A 19,143-nucleotide genomic window follows, 5' to 3' on the forward strand; every position below is an offset into this window, starting at 1 on the left:
ATGACACCTCGGCAATGAAAATCTCTCGTTTCGCGGGGCCCCACCGGAGTTGTTATTAACCTAGAGTCTCTGGACCTCTAGGTAGCTTTTAATGATAGCTTATTATAATTATTCACCAGTGATCAGTTAGTTAATAATTGCTCAATTATCTTAAATCAATCAGTCAGTCTCATATCTAAAGGGTAAATTCTATTGGCAGGGACTTCCTTGATTCCTTGATTAAAGTGAATTTATTAACTAACTAAGGTGATATACAAAGGTGGTTAAATACATCAGAGAATAAACAATGGCTAAACAATGAGAATGGAGGTTCGACTGTGGGAGGATTTGACTCTTACCGCAACTAATGGAAGTAAGCTATGAGTTTAGGAGTTAAAAGACCATATTAACTCTATGGGATATCCCCGACCACAGAATGCTTTGTTTTGGTCTTACTGCTTGTCGGCGGCCTGCCTTGGCCTGTTGCACGGGTCCCACGCTAGCTGCCCGATCCCTGGCTTTTTGCTAGGGATTTCTCCAAGGTTCTCCGTGTCTGATTGAAGAAAAACCCTCAAGGGTTGGCTGTCCTCTGTCTGGCAATTTGGCTGTTGTCCTTGGTTGCCGCTGGTGAGACCACGTGGCTTTGTTTGAATTCTTAGGGCGTTGCCGGGAGAGGGCAAGCCGGGCACGTGCCGAAGCGCCATTGAACAGGGAAGCATCCAGAGAGCAGAGCGAAGAGCGGAAGAGAGCGAACGACGTCGTGTGTCGCTCTTTTGTTGTCTGGGGTGTGGTTCCCCAGAGGGCAGTCCTTCGTTTCCCGCAGGGCGGCCGTTTCCGGTTTCCCGAGGGACTGTATTTCTAAACTTTTAATATGTCTATAAAGAAAAATAAAATCTATTTGCGCGTATTATAATCAAATATTTTCCCACAATCAAACCTCAATGGTCAAACGGTTATACCGTTCTAAGTTTAAGCATTTGGTAACAGGAAAACAATTGTCAGTAATTAGACCTTAAAAGGTTAGCATTTCAGAATGATGGCATGTAATACTTATTTCATCCACTTGGGATAGCTCAGGTTATATGAAGACAGCTTAGATTAATCCAAAAACAATCTTTCCTTAGGAACTGGGAAATTTAGTTATTTAGCCTTAAATTCAAGCTGGCAATTAATAGCGTATAGTATAACATTTATCATAATTTCTAAAGGACTTGTGTGAGAAAGTATTGTGAACAAGCATTGGTTACACATAAAATGAAGATGTGTCCTTAACCTTGCTGAAAATTAAAACACTGCAAAAGTAACTTATTTAGATTCTTTTCAGCAATAATATCAACAACAGATAGCAACAACATGGTAACATAACTTCTCAAATAGAGGCAGCGCCACTACTAACTTAGCAAGGATTATTATTTGAAGAGAACAGTTTATAATGAAACATTGTTTTAGCTCAAGAAGGCAGGAGTTGTGTCCCTTTTCGCATATCCTGGCTTATCATGTTTGCACATCAATCTTTGTTTGCATAAGGGAGTTCAGGTCTGTGTCTCTGGTGTCCTGGAGTTCCTCAGCTAGGCGTGAAAAAGAGTATCTCTTTGATGGGGTAATGAAACACAGAGCAAGGTCAGTTGTCATGGTTGTGTGTGTGTGTGTGTGGGGGGGGGGGGTAGTTTAGGGTTTCCTGACCCCTTTTAAGAAGAGTTCTGATAGGCTGTTTAGGAAAATACTAATCACTAGTTAATGTCCCTTTTGTCAGTTTAACAGTCAGGCACCGCGTTATCAGGCTACGGAATCAAAGGTGCCAGTTTTACGATCAGGCTGCTCAGGAATAGCATCCCCCTTTTGTTGGGGTCTCTTCAGCCGTCTGTTGAAAGTTGATTTCAACCCCCCTCCTCCTTCTCTCAGGAAGATAAGAGGAATTGTCTCCAAATTATTTAATATAAAAAGCACAAATCCACACTGTTGTTCACTACACTACTCAAAAATGATGACCTGCCTTCTCCTGATCAAGCTATTTTCATCACAAACATCACCCCAAGACACCACCCAATTTAACTTTTCTGGTGTTTTTATGATGTCATGCTGTGCTCATTCACTCTGCTCCCACAGCACACGTGCCTGCTTACACCCATGTGCTACTGTTACTGCCTCCGGGCAGTTAGACACAGAGAGGACCACACACACTCAAAGCAATAGAGTTTCAACATTGTGGTCTTAACTTTACACTATAAAATAACTCTTTAAATGGTGACAAGAGCTTTAGAGTTTTGACACTGTGATCCCAACTTTTACACTCTAAAATAATACTTAATAATACTCTGAATAATTTAAATGATGAACACTGCACTTAATGAAATGATGGCAATACAATTAATGACAACAATTTAGGCTGTACTGTTCGAAATAATTTGTGACGCATCAGTCTTTCACGGCGTCCTCTCGGCTCCCCCCTCGCTCCTCGCCAGTCTGCCTACCACCACACTCCTTCTCCCATCCCTCCAGTCAGTTCCCCAGGGCCTCCTCTCCTCCTCGGTCCTCTGTTCCCTTCGGCACCCTCGCCTCAACCTCCTCTGCCCCACCTGCTCCTTGGTCCTTCGTGCCCGTGTTCCCCGGCGTCCACCTCTCCTTCATCTCCACTCCCTCACCCCATTCTCCCTTTTTCTAATAAAATCTGTTTAACCCTCCCGCTGCCCCGAGCGGGTCATAATGACTTTGGCTCACTTCTTTCCCTTCCCTTCGAACAAACTGGGTGCAATGGGGCTCGCACCTCTCGCGCCCATCTGTCTGACAACTCGCGGGTACACGCAGTGCCCTCGCGCCGTCCAGACCAGGTCAAGACGTCCGCTCGCTCCCCTCGGAACTATACTCGCCGAATACACAGCGCCCTCGCGCCGTCCAGACCGGGTCAAAACGTCCGCTCGGAACTACTCGGGGGACTTTCTCGCTTCCTCGCGCTGTCCAGACCGGGTCGAAACGTCCGCTCGCTCCCCTCGGAACTATACTCGCCGAATACGCAGCGCCCTCGCGCTGTCCAGACTGGGTCAAACAGGCCGCTCGGAACTACTCGGGGGAATTTCTTGCTTCCTCGCGCTGTCCAGACCGGGTCAAACCAACCACTCGCTCCCCTTGAAACTACACGCCGAATAAGCAGCACCCTCGCGCTGTCCAGACCGGGTCAAAACATCCGCCCACTCCCCTCGGAACTATACTCGCCAAATAAGCAGCGCCCTCGCGCTGTGCAGACGTTTTGTGTCCAAAAACGGTGCAATCACATGGTCCTCCACGTGTCAGCATCTCACAGGGACACTCCGAGCACCACATCATCAGGACCGTCTGCAGCATCCGCAGCCACCACCACCGTCCCGGGACCCACCCCGTACGCCGCGTCCCTCGCCCGCGACATCGTCTCCACGTTCCGCCTGTTGTTCACGCCCGCGATCGAGAAGCTCATTCTGGAGATGACTAAGCTGGAGGCCGGTCATCGAAAATACGGACAACGATACGGCTGGTGGAAGGGCATGGACGAAGACCAACCTGTGCGCCTACGTCGGGCTGCTCATCTTGGCCGGCGTATACAGGTCGCGGGGCGAGGCGGCGGCCAACCTGTGGGACGCCGAGAGCGGGCCACGATGCCCCTCAAGGTCTTTTACTCAATGCTGCTGCGATTCGATGACCGCGAGACCAGAGCCGCGGGACGCGCTGCGAACAAACTGGCCGCGGTCAGAGACCTGTGGGACAGGTGGGCCGAGCGGCTGCTCTACCTGTACAACCCGGGGCCCGAGATAACGGTGGACGAGCAGCTGGTTCCCTTCAGAGGTATCGCCGTGTTGTTGATGTTGTTGGTGTGTGTGTGTGTAAAACGAGGATGAAATGTATAAAATGGTGATAAATGTATAAAATGATGATAAATGTATAAAATGATGATAAATATATATATATTTATATATATATGTATATATTATTTCCAAAGGTCGCTGTCCCTTCAGACAGTACATGCCCAGCAAGCCGGCCAAGTACGGCATCAAGTCCTGGATTGCTTGCGACGCCAAATCCAGCTACACCTGGAAGATGCAAGTCTACACCGGGAAACCCCTCCCTGCGGAGGCGGTGGCGGCGGCGGCGGCAAGAGGAGGAGGAGGGGGAGGAGGAAGAGGAGGAGGAAGAGGACCCGCTCCCACCTCCGAAAGGAACCAGGGCATGCAGGTCGTGCTCGACCTGACCGAGGGCCTCGAGGGTCCCCGCGGCGTAACCTGCGACAACTTTTTCACCTCCTACGAGCTCGGCCGGCGACTCCTCGAGCGAAACCTCACCATGCTCGGAACGGTGCACAAGAGCAAGCCCGAGCTTCCGCCTGCGCTGCTCGCAACCAAGGGCAAGGCCGTCTTCTCCTCAAAGTTCGCCTTCGCGGGCGCCACCGCTCTGGTCTCGTACGTGCCCAAGAAAAACAGAAACGTGCTGCTGATGAGCACGACGCTGTGCCCCAACGCGCGCCAGGATGCCGTCAGCGATCGGCGAGATCGCAAGCCGGACCTCGTCTTCCGCTACAACGCCACCAAAGGAGGCGTCAACAACCTGGACAAGGTGATCGCCACGTACAGCTGCAGGAGGATGACGGCTCGCTGGCCCCTCGTCGTGTTCCACAACGTCCTCGACGTGTCCGCGTACAACGCCTTTGTCCTGTGGCGAGAGATCAACCCCGGATGGATGGCGCGCAAGCAGAACAAGCGGCGCGTCTTCCTCGAGCAGCTGGGCAAGGCGCTCGTCCGGCCGCTCCTCGAGAGGAGGCGCCATCTCCCTCGCGCCGAAGCCTTACGCGGCGCTCGTCAGATCTGTTCGCGCCAAGTCCTCCTCGGGGGATCGATGACGAGAAGGACGAGAAGAAGGAGAAGAAGGAGTGGAATGAGAAGAAGGAGTGGAATGAGAAGAACGACGAGACGGCCCACGACGACGACCCCGGCGTGCCGAGACCGCCGTGGCGGCTGCGGCTGTTTCCTCCCACGGAGCAATGCGGGCGGCCGGCAAGAGAAGAGATGTCAGTTGTGCCCGCTGAAAAGGGATTGCAAAACGCACACCGTCTGCCGCGGGTGCATGAAATTTCTCTGCAAAAGCTGCGCGCTCCCCTACTGTCCCGCTTGTGCTGACGAGGCGGATCGCAGGACACCTAGACCCCGAGGAGTGGGTCAAACATGCACAGCACCCACGGGTGGGGAAGCAGGCTTCTTGACCAAATGAGAAGGTATAGTTTTTATCTAAAAACACTAAACTAGCAAACACACTAGACACCCTCCCTGTTCCAAGGGAGTCTGCGAGCCCACAGCTCAGCTGCTCCCGAGCACACAGTTCCACACAGCTCCACTCTGCTGCGAGCACAGCTCCACACAGCTCCACTCGGCTGCGCCCGAGCACACAGATCCACTATGCTGCTCCCGAGCACACGGCTCCACACAGCTCCACTCTGCTGGTCCCATGTACACTGCCCCACACTGCTCCACTCTGCTGGTCCCAAGCACAGAGCTCTACTTGGCTGCTCCCATTACACAGCTCCACTCGGCCGGTCCCATGTACACAGCTCCACTCTGCTGGTCCCGAGCACAGCTACACACAGCTCCACTCGGCTGGTCCCATGTACACGGCTCCACTCGGCTGCTCCCGAGCACATAGCTCCACACAGCTCCACTCAGCTGGTCCCATGTACACAGCTCCACTCTGCTGGTCCCATGTACACTGCTCCACACAGCTCCACTCTGCTGGTCCCGAGCACAGATCCACACAGCTCCACTCGGCTGGTCCCATGTACACAGCACCGCTCGGCCGGTCCCATGTACGCAGCTCCACTCGGCCGGCCACAAGCACACAGCAAGAGAAAGAGGTGTCAGTTGTGCCCGCTGAAAAGTGATTGCAAAACCCACACCGTCTGCCGCGGGTGCATGAAATTTCTCTGCGAAAGCTGCACGCTCCCCTACTGTCCCGCTTGTGCTGACGAGGCGGATCGCGGGACACTTTGACCCCGAGGAGGACGTGCCGTGTCTACGCAAAGCTGGGGCAGTGGGAGGGTTAATCCTGAGCGTTGCATTTGGTTGTGTCATGATTCACGACACACATCACATCACTGTGTTATAAAGGACAGTGTGGCTTATGGATTTTATTCTGAGGATAAGTTTGCGATGTCCATACATCGATGACAGATTGATCATAAATGCGGTCATGTTCAAGATCACGTTTGGGTAAAAAACTAATAGCTTATTTTAACTGTGATTTTGATGTTTCTATAGACGTAACTGTGTTCCAATATGTGATTTGATGTCGACAGTCTGAATGAGGAAATGTCAGACAGGCACTTCAGTTTCCGCAGGAGGGGTGAGAGAAACTCAGTGTTGAAGTAAACCTCCTCTCAAGGAGTTTATGTTAACAGCGTAGTTGCCGGGGTTACAGACCTAGAGTTTATCTGATCTCGCTCTCTGAAACTGAAAACAATGAGTTTCCCTCACTTCTTGCTCAACTTACTCAGAATTTTCACTAAATCCGCTTTCTGAAACAGGGCCCTAATCTCAGACCGCAAGGGGTAACGCCACAGGAAACACTTTTCCTTCAACAACCTTTTTCTCTGACTTGTTCACTCTCACTCACAGGTCCTGTTTCTCCACAGCCAGTGACGGTGGAACGTCTCTGCTTTTATGCAGATGACACTACACAGTTACAACGTGATGACATGCAGCAGCACATGTGACACGCTCTTCTACCCCTACACTGGTGGCTCTGCTTTCATGAGCATCAACATCTCCAACTAAACTTCAGCCACAGAGCACTTCATAGAGATTTCTGCTTTTGTTGATCGGCTTGACAGTGATGGAAAACATATTCTTCAAAGTAACACAACAGCTATACAAGTCAATACAGGCAGGAAGGATTAAAATGTCATTTATGTGCTGTGAATTTTGTGTGGAAGTCAGTTTTCTGTGGTACTTCCTGAAACCAGTACAGTGGGCAATTGTTTGGACACAATTCTTTATAGAATCTTTGCAATAAAAGGCAGTTTTGAAATTGGTCTAAAATTTTGTGGGAGGGAGGGATCTAAACCAGGTTTCTTTAAAAGCGGGTTCATGCAAGCCGTTTTAAAATAATCAGGGACACAACCAGTAGATAGGGAGCTGTTAAAAACAGAGATCAAATGGGGCCCAACAGAATCCATTACTTTCAGTAAAAACTTTGTAGGTATTACATCAAGTGGGCTGGAGGAACACTGTTTTTAAAAGCTCATACAAGTCGATGGGATAAAACTGGTTAAAACTCTCTTGTTGCTGGTGAGGGACCTCTGAGTAAGAGGCCGCGGGGGTAATAGAGGCTCTGATTGACACCACCTTACTGGTAAAATAAGATAAAAACAATTCAGTCATCATTCCTTCCAGCTGAGGCACAAGGAGGGGTTAGGTTTACCAGCTGATCCACAGTCTTAAACAGAAACCTGGGATTGTGTTCATGTGTAGTAATGAGTTCAGAAAAATAGTGTGTTCTTGCATCCTTAACCATGTCATTGTAGTTAATTAATAAATCCTTCAGACTGAGGTAATGGACTTGGAGACTGGATTTTTCCATCTGCACTCTGCTTTCCTGCATTCCCTTTTTTAGGCTGCGAATGCTTTCATTTATCCAGGGTTGTTTACTAGCTTAAGACGTAGGCCTAACCTTTAGAGGAGCAGTAACCACCGGACACAGTTCAGCTAGCTGGCCAGAGTCATTCATTTGCAACCATGATTCAGTTAAAAACATAAAATCTAGATTTGCAGACAAGACAAAAATCATTTAAGATAAAAGTCTTACTTGACAATGATCTCACATTGAAGAGAGACATTTTAAATGAGTTTGTTCTAGGTGCTGGAGTTGGTGCAGTTGTCCTAATCCTTATAAAATTACTATTATTTCTGTGTGGGATGTGCACATTTCGGTTTACTGGTCTATGCGTGATGATGACAGGAATAGAAGTCTTTGGAACAGCGCTGGGAGCAGACGCTTTACATGCCAGCAGGTGGAGACAGTTGTTAGTGGCAGTGAGGCAGAGATCTGTTCAGTGACCGGTGGTGTGTCCAGGTGTACTGCACAAATGATTTGTCATTCACGTAAGTCATGTGTGGAGGACCGCACCACATGCTGGATGTGAGCAGCTAACATTTCTGAGCCCCGTTTGTTTGGGTGAAGTCCGTCTGTCTTAAAAAGAGACATTCTTTGCCAGAAAATATTAAAGTTGCAGGCGGGCTAGAGCCAGTCCTGGAGGCCAAGGAGTCTACTGAAGCGGCCAGCACCGAGACCAACTGTGGGAATGGGACCAGAGATAAAAACGGACTTTCCACATTGCTTTAAAAAGTTAAAAGGACGGTTAAAATCTGATTTTGTCAGCTCAGACTGCTGAAGAGCTGTGTCATTTGTTCCCACATGGACTATCACCCTTGTGATGGAGGACGGGAGCTATGGCATTAGGTCCTGGAGTTTTTTTTAAATGTCAGCTGTGGTGACACCGGGGAAGCAGTGAGTGGTGGTGTTAAAGAAACGGATGTTTCTGGTTATGGAGTCACCAATTATTAGTGTGGCTGGGGAGAAAAGGGGACGAGGAGATGCCGGTTGTGGGGTTCCAGAGCAGGACTGAGCAGAATCTGCTTCAACACTGCGTGTGGACTGAGGATGGAGTGTGTGAGTGTTTTGTTGGAGCAGCAGTAACAGACCTGAGAGAAGGGCTACCCCGCGGTGCAGGGTAGAGACGGCCACTGGAGCGTCTAATCACAGCTTCCTTCAGGATCCTACGTCGGGAAGCGGAGGTTTTTGACCGGGATGATGGCCGCCGATCAGGCCCAGCGGCAGACCGGCAGCCCAGCCGATCACTATTTGCCGCCAGTGCAGGAGATGTAGCCAGTGGAGGAGATGCAACAGTGTTGGCCAGCAATATCCGCTTAAAGCGATCCGTATAAGGGAGACTCGAAGCCGCAGGTGCATCCGCTGGATAGACCGGAGTGTCATCAGACAGGGCTACATAGCGGTTGGAGAGGCGGATGTGCGGAGGAGAGGCCTTGGAAGGGTAGAGGGGTCGCACTGAACATTACGTCGCGGCAGTTGTGTGGGGCGTCGCTATGACGACAAGCTACATACTATGGGTACTATCTGCAGTGGAAAACGGAGCAGGGCCGAGTAGAGTTGAGTCTATCAATTTGTGCTATGGTAGCATTTTTCGGCACGGCAGCATAGATCGTCAGAACACCGCAACAGTACCAACGTTTAGTCCTTAAGACAATGCAACTCCTCAAAGTGCGGAGTTGTTGTAAACGTTGGCTAACAAAGCTAAAGTTATAACTATAAAATGCTAATGTTACACCTGATGTGAAAGCTACTGAGCAAACATTGTTTGGCCAATTTTTATGTAACATTTAGTTGAAATATGGTGATTTTTGTAGTGGTTTATGGTAAGATGTGGAACAATGATGTTGTGTGGTTGTGGACTTATGATGTTGTGAGTAACTTATACCATCTTTGATTTGGATCACACTACCTTGTTTCTTACGACCCTCCCTTCTCTGCTTCTGATTGGCTAATAGTCCTTACCTGGGAACGCATGTGCAACTCCCAACAAAGATTTTGTACAAGTAAGATGCATCACTCTGTAGCTCAGCGGAGCATTATTATATCAGAGTTGAGTTATTATGCTCATTTTCAGTTTCATAATCTTATTTAGGGGTTGTACCAGAACAGGTTTACATGGTTTAATTTTCAAAAAACACCATATTTTTTGTCGAGCAGTATGACAAAAAATATGGTGTTTTTTGCTGCAGGTCCTCTTTTCACCCTGTGTTGAACGCTTCATTTTAGCTATGGAGTGATACATCTTGTCTCTAAATGATCTTTGTTGGGAGTTGCACATGCGCAGTTCCTAGTTTAGGGCTACTAGCCAATCAGAAGCAGAGAATTTTGGGCCAATGAGAAGCCGGTAAACACGGCCCTGTACATGTTGCCGACCAGCTTGGCAACATGGACTGGAGCAAGAGTTTCAGAGTGGTGAGTTATTATTCTGTAACAAATGTATTTTTCATCCATAAACTTTTAACTGAGCTCTGTCTCTACATCACAATAACAACTTTATGTCCATTGACTGCCTGGAGGGTAGCTAGTGTTTGGAAGCGAGAGGAGAGGTGTGTGCTGCAGCTCAGAGTGTTTTTCCACTGTTGTTTTTGAGGGCGTGTCGGACTAGCTGCTTGGTTGGCATTATATGAGGCGCATTTAGCTTTCATCCCTGTGTCATCACTGTGTGAACTCGCAATGTCGCCCTGCATCTCCCTCGGGAAATGGCGCAGAAGGCTCAACACCACTTCTCTCTCCTCGTTTACTCCTCTCATGGAGAGTGAAGTATCAGAACTCCTGACCCACTGGACCCAATTCCTACAAATCTCCTCCAAGCCATATCTCCTACCGTGGTCCCAACAATCACTCGTGATAAATACTTCTCTGGCTTCAGGAACCTTCCTGACCACTTTCAAAAGGGCTCGGGTTACACCCTTGCTCAAAAAGTCCTCACTCGACCCAACTCAAATTGAGAACTAAAACCGGCCAATTTCTCTTCTACCATTTTTATCAAAAACTATTGAACGGGCAGTCTTCAAACAGGTCTCAGAATTCCTCTTACAGAATGACCTCCTAGATACATATCAGTCTGTTTTTAAGTGTGAGTGTGTGTGAGTGGCCACTCTACTGAAACTGCTCTTTTGTCTGTAACAGAAGCCCTAAGATCAGCTAAAACTGCAGCCCTGTCCTCGTTTCTTATCCTGCTTGACACAGTCAATCACAGGATCCTGCTATCTGCACTCTCAGCAATGGGCATCTTGAGTAAAGCACTCCAGTGGTTTGAATTCTACTTCTCTGGGCATTCCTACAATGTTTTGTGGCAAGGACAATTATCCTCCTCCCACCTCACTGGGGCTGATCATTCGCTCGCACGGCTTCTCTTACCACTGCTATTCAGACGATACATAACTCTACCTATCCTTCCCACAAGACGACCCCACCATCTCGGCGCAGATCACAGACTGTCTCAGATATCTGCATGGGTGAAGGCTTGCCACCTTCAACTAAACCTCTCTAAGACGCTCCACATGCCATCAGAGCAGCATTCCTCTCTAACTTCAAGAAGCTCTTGAAAACTCATCTCTTCCGAGAACACTTCCTCTTATAACACCTCTAACTCCTGTCCCCTTACAATTATCTTGTATTGATCACACTTTTTTGTTAACTTCTAACTTCTTCTTGTCTACTTCTTTCCCTAGGTATTTAACCCATTGATACGATATATTACTATGTATGTATTGTTATTTGTAGATCTCGTACTGTATTTGATGCTTTGTTGATGCTTGTATGTTCTTCCTCAAATGTAAGTCGCTTTGGATAAAAGCATCTGCCAAATGAGGAAATGAAAATGACTACAAACGAGCTGTTTTCAAGCAGTTCAGAGCAGTGTTTTTTGTGGGAGATGGGAACTCCCTTTGGGCTAGACTTTGGGCTTTTTCACTTTGCAAACCTATTACATGCACAAAAATGGTATATAACTCAATGAAGGCGAGGGAAAAGGCCAAAAAAGCGTAATACCACCTCTTTAAGATGCACTGTCAGTGCTTGAAATGGGCCGGAACACCCTGGTACATAGTACCGGCACCTCAACATTTTACTCTTTGGCATACCAGGACATTTTCTTGCTTACCGGGACTTCTCCCAAGCAGCCGGTATTCTCCTGCATAATAAGAAAACATGCAATGCAATTGAAATATAAAAGAAACAAATTTGCATTGTCCAAAAGCTGATTAATTAATTATATTCCATTATATTTTGAATTGTCACCTTAATTTAGTTTCCCTTCAAATAAATGAAGACATTTCCTCCATAAGTTGGTGCAGAAAATGTGTTCAGAATGCAGGAAATGAAGTGGTGTATGTGCAAAGTCGTTAATGTTATAATATTTACTAGTTTCATCTTGTGCACTGTAGATTCATCAAAGCTAACTAGAAACATGTTCTATAAAGTTTTATTGTTAAACTCTAGGTGGGAGAGTTTTGCACCAGCCCTTCTGCAACTGCAGCTGAGAAAGACAGTGATGCATGCTAGTCACCTGCTTTACTGAATCAGCAGCAAAAAGAAGAAGTATTAGCTACATTTTTTTTAATCTTGACACATAATATGTCAAATAAAACATCACACAGGGGTTAGCTAGTTTGTTTGTTTATTTCAAAAGGTCAGTAAATGCGAAATGGTCCAAAGTTAGCTAAAAAGGATGTATTTTATCTGGTGTCCCGGGCCAGATGTTACAGCAGACCCTACAATGTGATTTAATGCCTTGACTAAAAACATTATTTCAGAGAAACTGTATCTAAAAATTTTCAAATCCAGGCTTAAAGGGAAACATTAATGTGAATGTGACATGGGGAATGGCTGAGTGCAGAAGCTGAGAACTGAGGTGTGGACCCAAATGCAGACTGTAGGCGAGGTAGTTGCAGTTCGAATAAGGATTTATTAACACAAAACTAAACAGGCTTACGCTGGGAGCTCAGTGGCAAATGTTCAAACAAAAGGGAACTCCAACTCCAAACAAAACATAATCCAAAGGGAAGAATCCATGAACAAAGTACAAACCAATGAAGTAATCCAAAAGGGCAGGGAAGGCACAGAACACTCAACACAGACGACGCAGATAATGCGGACAATGCAGACAATACAAGGACGTGACAAGGAGTGAAGAAAACTGAGGACAATATATACACACGTAAACGAGCATGGAGGGAAGTACAGCTGAGATACATCAGGTAATCAGACAAAGCTAGACAAGGACACCAGGTACAGAAGGTTACCAAAATAAACAGGAAGTAAAGTTCACAGGAACACACAAGGACAGATCTACCAAAGTAAAATGCAAAAACATGGAAAAACAGCAAAATCATCTAAAACATGGAGATAAGACTAAGGACTAAGACAGACCATAATGAGAAAATACAGAAGTAAACCGATAAGGAAAACACTAAACATGAACTAAAGCACAGGACCAAGAACTAAGATGAGAGATAAGACAATTACAAAGAAAACTTAAAGCGAAAGAGCCAAAATAATAAACTAGACTACAAAACTCCAAACCATGACAATATCAAATAAAACACAGGAAAAACAACAGCACAAAACCAAATCCTAACAGAATGTGGCATAAAATTCTGATAGTATTAGTCATATCATTAAGACACAACTTATTAAAAAGTATGTGGCATTATTTTTATTTGTACTTCTATGTTGTTGTTGTGTTTGTTTTTGTTTTTTATTTGTTTGTTTTTTGTATTTTGTACTATACAGTATTTTGAGTTTAGGCCTTTATGTGCATGTGGACCACACCTTATAAACCTTACAGACTTTAGGTTAATTCAAAATGTATTTGCTGCTGTCAATTTGTAGTATAATTCAATTCAAATTAGCTATACTTTGTAGTATGTAAAAATAGTTTTTAGGAGACAATGTTGAAAAGTCAATGTAGTGTTAGATTTATAGTATTCTGATAAAAAATGTAGCTTTCCAGCATTGGAAACTAAGCTAAGTTTAAATCACATAGTGATGACTAGAGCAATAAACATTTACACAGGGAAAGTATTTGTGACCACAAACTGAGCCGTTCTCATGTGCCTCTGGCTGTTAGATTAGATTATGAACATTATGTTTTCTACATGTACTGTAAGCATCATGTTGCTTTCTTTAGTAGCTGCTATGTAACTAAGAGTCCTATAAATAAATAAATACTGAAAGACGTTTGACTATTTCTTGCTCGTTTGTTGAAAATTAAAGCAAAAGGGCCACATTTTGGAAAACATCCTTCTTTGTGTTCTGGCAGAGAGTTAGAGGATTGTTACCGCTGTCATGTCTTTACGATAGTTATTTTTCTATGTTATTGATCATTCAACTCCACCAGCCCATCAGCCACTATGTTTCACATTCTCACGGTTTCCTCTAAATCGTAACATGAAAGGTCTGACATCAGCCCCCAGTTTTGGCTGCCCACCCTTACTGAAATGGCTGCACCCTTATGATGTGAGCTGCTTCACGTAAAGAAAGCCACCACCACACGGCATGTGAATAACATGGATACGATGACTGGTAAATGACAAAAGCTGTTACCACCAAACTTATAAATGAACATGGTACACAATAATTCTCATGTCATACTCGCATCCATTTTGCTGACTCATGCATTTCCACGGTCAGACCACATCCTTTGAGCTTAACACATAAAGACAAGTGTGTGCACTGAGGTGGGTTTCAGTTCATTTATCATCCCATCAAAGAGAGAGTAAAGAAGAAATGTTCTGCCCAGGAGCTTTATCTGTTTTATTCTCTTGTATGGTCCTCCTCATTGTCCAGTCAAGTGAGTAATATCTTTTATATATTGCAGTCAGACTGATATCTTGCTCATTCATGTAAACGTTCAGAATGCAAAGTAATGCTACTGTGTTTTATTTGGTTTCAACCAATTGTTGATTCATTTATCTAGTGTTTAGTTAAATTAATTAGTGTATTCCGTTTTAGGTCATGGCTCTGAGATTATTGGGGGGAAAGAGGTGGAGCCCCACTCGTTGCCTTTCATGGCTCTGCTGGAGAGCAAAATACCAGTCTGTGGAGGGACACTAATAAGTCCAAAATGGGTCCTGACTGCTGCCCACTGTGCGGAGTAAGAACAAGATACTTCCTAAAATGTTCAAGACAAATTTCTACTGATGAAGTAAAAGCTGGTGTGTACTGGTAAATTAAAGCCTTACTATAGTTGGAGTTTTGATGAAAAAGATCAGATCTGCTTTGATGTTGAATATTTGCACTTTTTGTAAAAATAGTAAAAAGTAAAAATCAAACAAGGAAAAATGTTTTCACTAACCAAATCAGAGATACAAGCATATAAGACACACAATGATGACTGCTTTGAACTGTTTTGAACACTAATATTTAAGATAAGGTTATCCAAATGCATTCAGACAGAATGACATGTAAAGTACATGATGGCCAAACTTCTGACAGGGAAGAAAAAACAAGAGATTGTCATCAAGTAAAAATTGTCTTTTGCTTCAACAAACCACAAAAGACACGCGTTGAGAGAAGACATACTCTTGAGCCTTGTAACATTTGTATCTGTATATACTATATGTCACTTTCTAAACAAGTCCATGTCTTTGCTGTGGTCCTGTTACCATTTATTATAGATAACACGTCTTCTAAATTAGTTGACTCCACAAAGAACAGACTGAAAGAGGCGGACGTTAAAGAGAAAGATTCCTCTAATATTAGATGCAAAAGCAGATCTATTGATGCAAAATTCTGCCTTTATAAATTCATCTCTGGAAGAGTGAAGATAAACATTATAGTTTTATATCAGTCCACACCCATAAGTGTCAATTTTTTACAGTACCTACTGCGCACATCAGCCCTGTTAGGGGGTAAACACTTCATTTGACACTTATCAACTAACACTTAAGTCTCAACACTCACTGATACTGAGGGGAAAAAACTATATTTTCTCAATGAAGGCCATATTCTGACCTACATATAAAAAAGCAACTGTGATAATGTCATCATTACGTCACTAACTAGCATGTTAGTGTATGTGAACATTGTTCTGATGAAACCCTGTTTCCTGCTCTTAGCATTAAGAAGGTGTACCTGGGGGTGCACTCCATCAAAGCAAAGGAAAAAGATTCACGGCAGGTCCGAAAAAGGTGAAGCGCAGTTTTCCTCATCCCTGCTATGATAAAGCAGATAAGGTCAATGACCTCATGTTGCTCAAGGTAAGGTAACATTACAGTAACCAATAATGAGCGGTTGACGATCGTTGGACTAATACAAAACAATACATATGAAAAACGATATGAGCTTTCTGTGACTGCTTTGTTAGCAGCGACATTTTTAACAAGCCTGCATTCATGAAAACCTACTTTCCTTGTGCTGTGACCAGTGCTATTTAAACAATGAATGATACAAACAGCGATTTGATTAACAGTCTACAGATGTTTGCAGTCTATTCAGGTGACAAACACAAGATTTAGACAAATAAATTACTACAAGAATTCTAATCTCCAGAGCCCCCATGTTATTATAGATACTTTTATATCACTTAAACTGGATGGGTAACAGTGCTCAAGAATGATGCTAGAAAAGAAATTTCTAAATGTTATGTCTATTTTTTAATTTCAGCTTGACAAACCGGTGAAGCAAACCAAGACGGTGAAATGTCTCGGGTTCGGTAAGACCATCAGAGAACCAGCAGCGGGCACCAGCTGTCTGGTGGCTGGATGGGGGAAAACAAACAATGCTTCCAAGCAAATGTCAGATGTCCTGAAGTCTGTCAATGTGACTGTGATCGACAGAGTCAAGTGCAACTCTCCTGAATATTACGGCCTTAAGCCTGTTATCACCAGCAGCATGATATGTGCCGGTTCAGACGGTAAAAACAGTGCTGATACCTGTCAGGTGAGAATGTTTTGTGCAGGAAGTAAACAGCCTGTCCCCAACATATCACCAATTTCACTGCTATGTTGTGCCTACAAATGACATGTCATGTGTTTATTCTCTCTCTAGGGGGATTCAGGAGGTCCACTGTTGTGCAATGGAGCACTAGTCGGAGTCACATCCTTTGGACGGGAGTGTGGCCTGATTAAAAAGCCTGGAGTGTACGCTTTTCTTTCAGAAAAACAACTCAGCTGGATCAAAAATACAATGAAGACGTCTGATATATAATTAGCCCTCCCTGTTTATTATTCGGTGTTCTTGACCACATTAACCTCTTTAAACGTGTCTGTCTCTGTTATTATAGATAATTAGGCATTTAAAGAGCTTGGAGGGTGGTTTCTTTTTTTAGCACTTTCAAAACTAAAAATACAAGAGCAGAAATGTTAGAAATAGATTAAACTTTGTGTTGAACTGCTGTAATGTAAGCTGCTTTCATTTGCATGTCTGCCTAATTAGACTAGCTTAAAACAGTAATAAACAAGCATTACTTCCAAAGCTAAGGAACAAAAAATTTGCTTAAAAAAACTTACGATCAGCTTCAGTTTTTGTGCTTTTATTTTTCTGCTTAACACAAATGTGTGGATGTATTTTTAAAATGAATTCATAGTTTTATATTTTTTCACATACATCCAGGTAAGTGCATAATCATCCATAGATTACTACAATATGACTTTGCTGCAATATAATCAAGCCAAAGGCAAAGGGGATTTTTTAAGTTGTACACCAAAGAGTTATCTCTCTTAAGATGAAAGCAAAACACCAAAGTGACATTATTTAGCCTATTAACCAGAGATATTCACCACTTACTGCATCCAAAGCTTAAAGGGGCCATGTGTAGTTTTCAGTTGCCTCCAGGGGTGAGGTTTCAGATTGCTACTCTTTCTTTTTTTTCCCCCAACTTTGTTTATTGAATTTTTAAACATATAAACAACAGTTATAAGAAAGCAAGTATCAAGTTTCTCATTATTATTATTACAAAACTCAAATAATGTACAAGACTCTTGTAAATATATATATAAACAAACAAACAAAAAAGGTAGAACATTCATTAAAGGCAAGTCATTAAAACAGATCAGACAGTGTACAAAGGGTTGTTTGTCAGTTCAGGATGTTAGGAAAAGTAAACTTATTTGCATACTCAAAAAATGGCCCCCATGTTTTGCTGAAAAGGGCTGACGATCCCCTCAGTGTGCAACAGATTTTCACCATGTTGATAAAGTAAAAAATGTCCTTTATCCACACATGACAGGTCGGGATTTCCACTTCATAAGAATGAGAAGTCTAGCTGTGGGGGGGGTACAAAAGCTACCAGGTTCTTCTTATAATTTGGTATAGCAGGTATGACGGTGACTACAAATACCCCGCCGAAGGTGTGAAAGAGACAGAGGTGATCTGTGAAATAGTATTAAAAATTTTCAACCAAAAGGTATTCAAAGAAGGGCATGCCCAAAGCATTTGAAAATAGGTTGCTGAGTACTGGCGACATCTGTCACAAATAGGATCAACATCACCATATATTTTAGACAGTATGACCTTGGTTAAATGACAGCGGTGAAGAATCTTACATTGTAGCAACCCGTGCCTAGCAGATAGGAGGAAGAATGGACCAGCCGCAGACACTCATCCCAAACATCATCTGCAAGTTCACATTGTAAATCATTCTCCCATATCGTCCTAATAGTACAAAGTGAGGCTGGGTTTATAGAGTGAATAAGATTATATAACACAGAGATCATTCCCTTCGTAGCAGGCAGCGGGGTCAAAAATGTGTCCAATCCAGTGGGTTCCGGTACATTTGGAAAACTGGGGTAAACATTTCTAACAAAACTATGAATCTGCAAACATCTGAAAAAGTTATTTTTTAGGAAAAGCAAACTTCTCTGAAAGCTGCTGGAAAGATGAAAATATGTCATCATTATACAAGTCCTTGACTGTTTTGATACCACGCGCCTGCCAGGAAGAGAGCGCTCCATCCATTAGTGAAGGGTGAAATAGCAGGTTTGGTGCTAGAGGGGCCAGTTCAGAAGGAGCACTGAAGGCGGAAATATCGTCTGAATTGTCTCTATATCCTCACATTGGATTTAACTATTATACTTTTTGAATAGGGTGAGCATGGACAAGCGTAGACAGAGAGGCTGGTTTGGCAGACATAGATTCCATAATTATCCATGCTGGGGGAGAACCAGAGTCCTCAAAATGAAGCCAGAACTGGATTGCCCTGAGGTTACAGGCCCAGAAATAAAATCTAAAATTTGGCAATGCCAGACCCCCCTGAGATTTTAGTCTCTGAAGCAAGGGTCTGCATAGTCTTGGGGTCTTCTTGTTCCAGATAAATTCAGATATTAATTTATCAATCTTGGAGAAAAAAAAAGACGGTGGGCAGACATTGGAATAAATAGGAAAACTTTGGGAGGGTATTCATTTTGATAGAGACTAGAGTCCAGCACTCAAAGTCATCTTGCATCTTAGCAACCAATGGGAGAATGTTAGATTTAAATAAATCCTCGAACTGAGCTGTCACCCGAATACTAAAGTATAAAAAGTATACAAAACTATCTGAAGCAACTTTGAATGGAAAGTTGTGCAGTAGGAAACTTCTTGCTGCTGGATTCAAGGGTA

The 19,143-nt window shown here is 44.1% G+C and overlaps 1 protein-coding gene across 1 annotated transcript; it reads left to right on the forward strand.

Annotated features, from left to right (window-relative positions):
- Nucleotides 1-14,285: 14,285 nt before the first annotated feature.
- Nucleotides 14,286-17,587, forward strand: LOC119892071 (granzyme A-like). Its single transcript, XM_038704161.1, is given in 6 exon segments — nucleotides 14,286-14,395; nucleotides 14,557-14,698; nucleotides 15,663-15,729; nucleotides 15,732-15,803; nucleotides 16,210-16,485; nucleotides 16,594-17,587. Coding segments are annotated over 6 exon segments (780 nt in total). The 5' UTR covers nucleotides 14,286-14,331; the 3' UTR covers nucleotides 16,753-17,587.
- The last annotated feature ends 1,556 nt before the right edge of the window (nucleotides 17,588-19,143 follow it).

Source organism: Micropterus salmoides, unplaced genomic scaffold, assembly GCF_014851395.1.
Source record: "Micropterus salmoides isolate LMB-PRFRI ecotype aquatic unplaced genomic scaffold, ASM1485139v1 Ms_hic_scaffold_7, whole genome shotgun sequence".
NCBI classification, from domain to species: domain Eukaryota; kingdom Metazoa; phylum Chordata; class Actinopteri; order Centrarchiformes; family Centrarchidae; genus Micropterus; species Micropterus salmoides.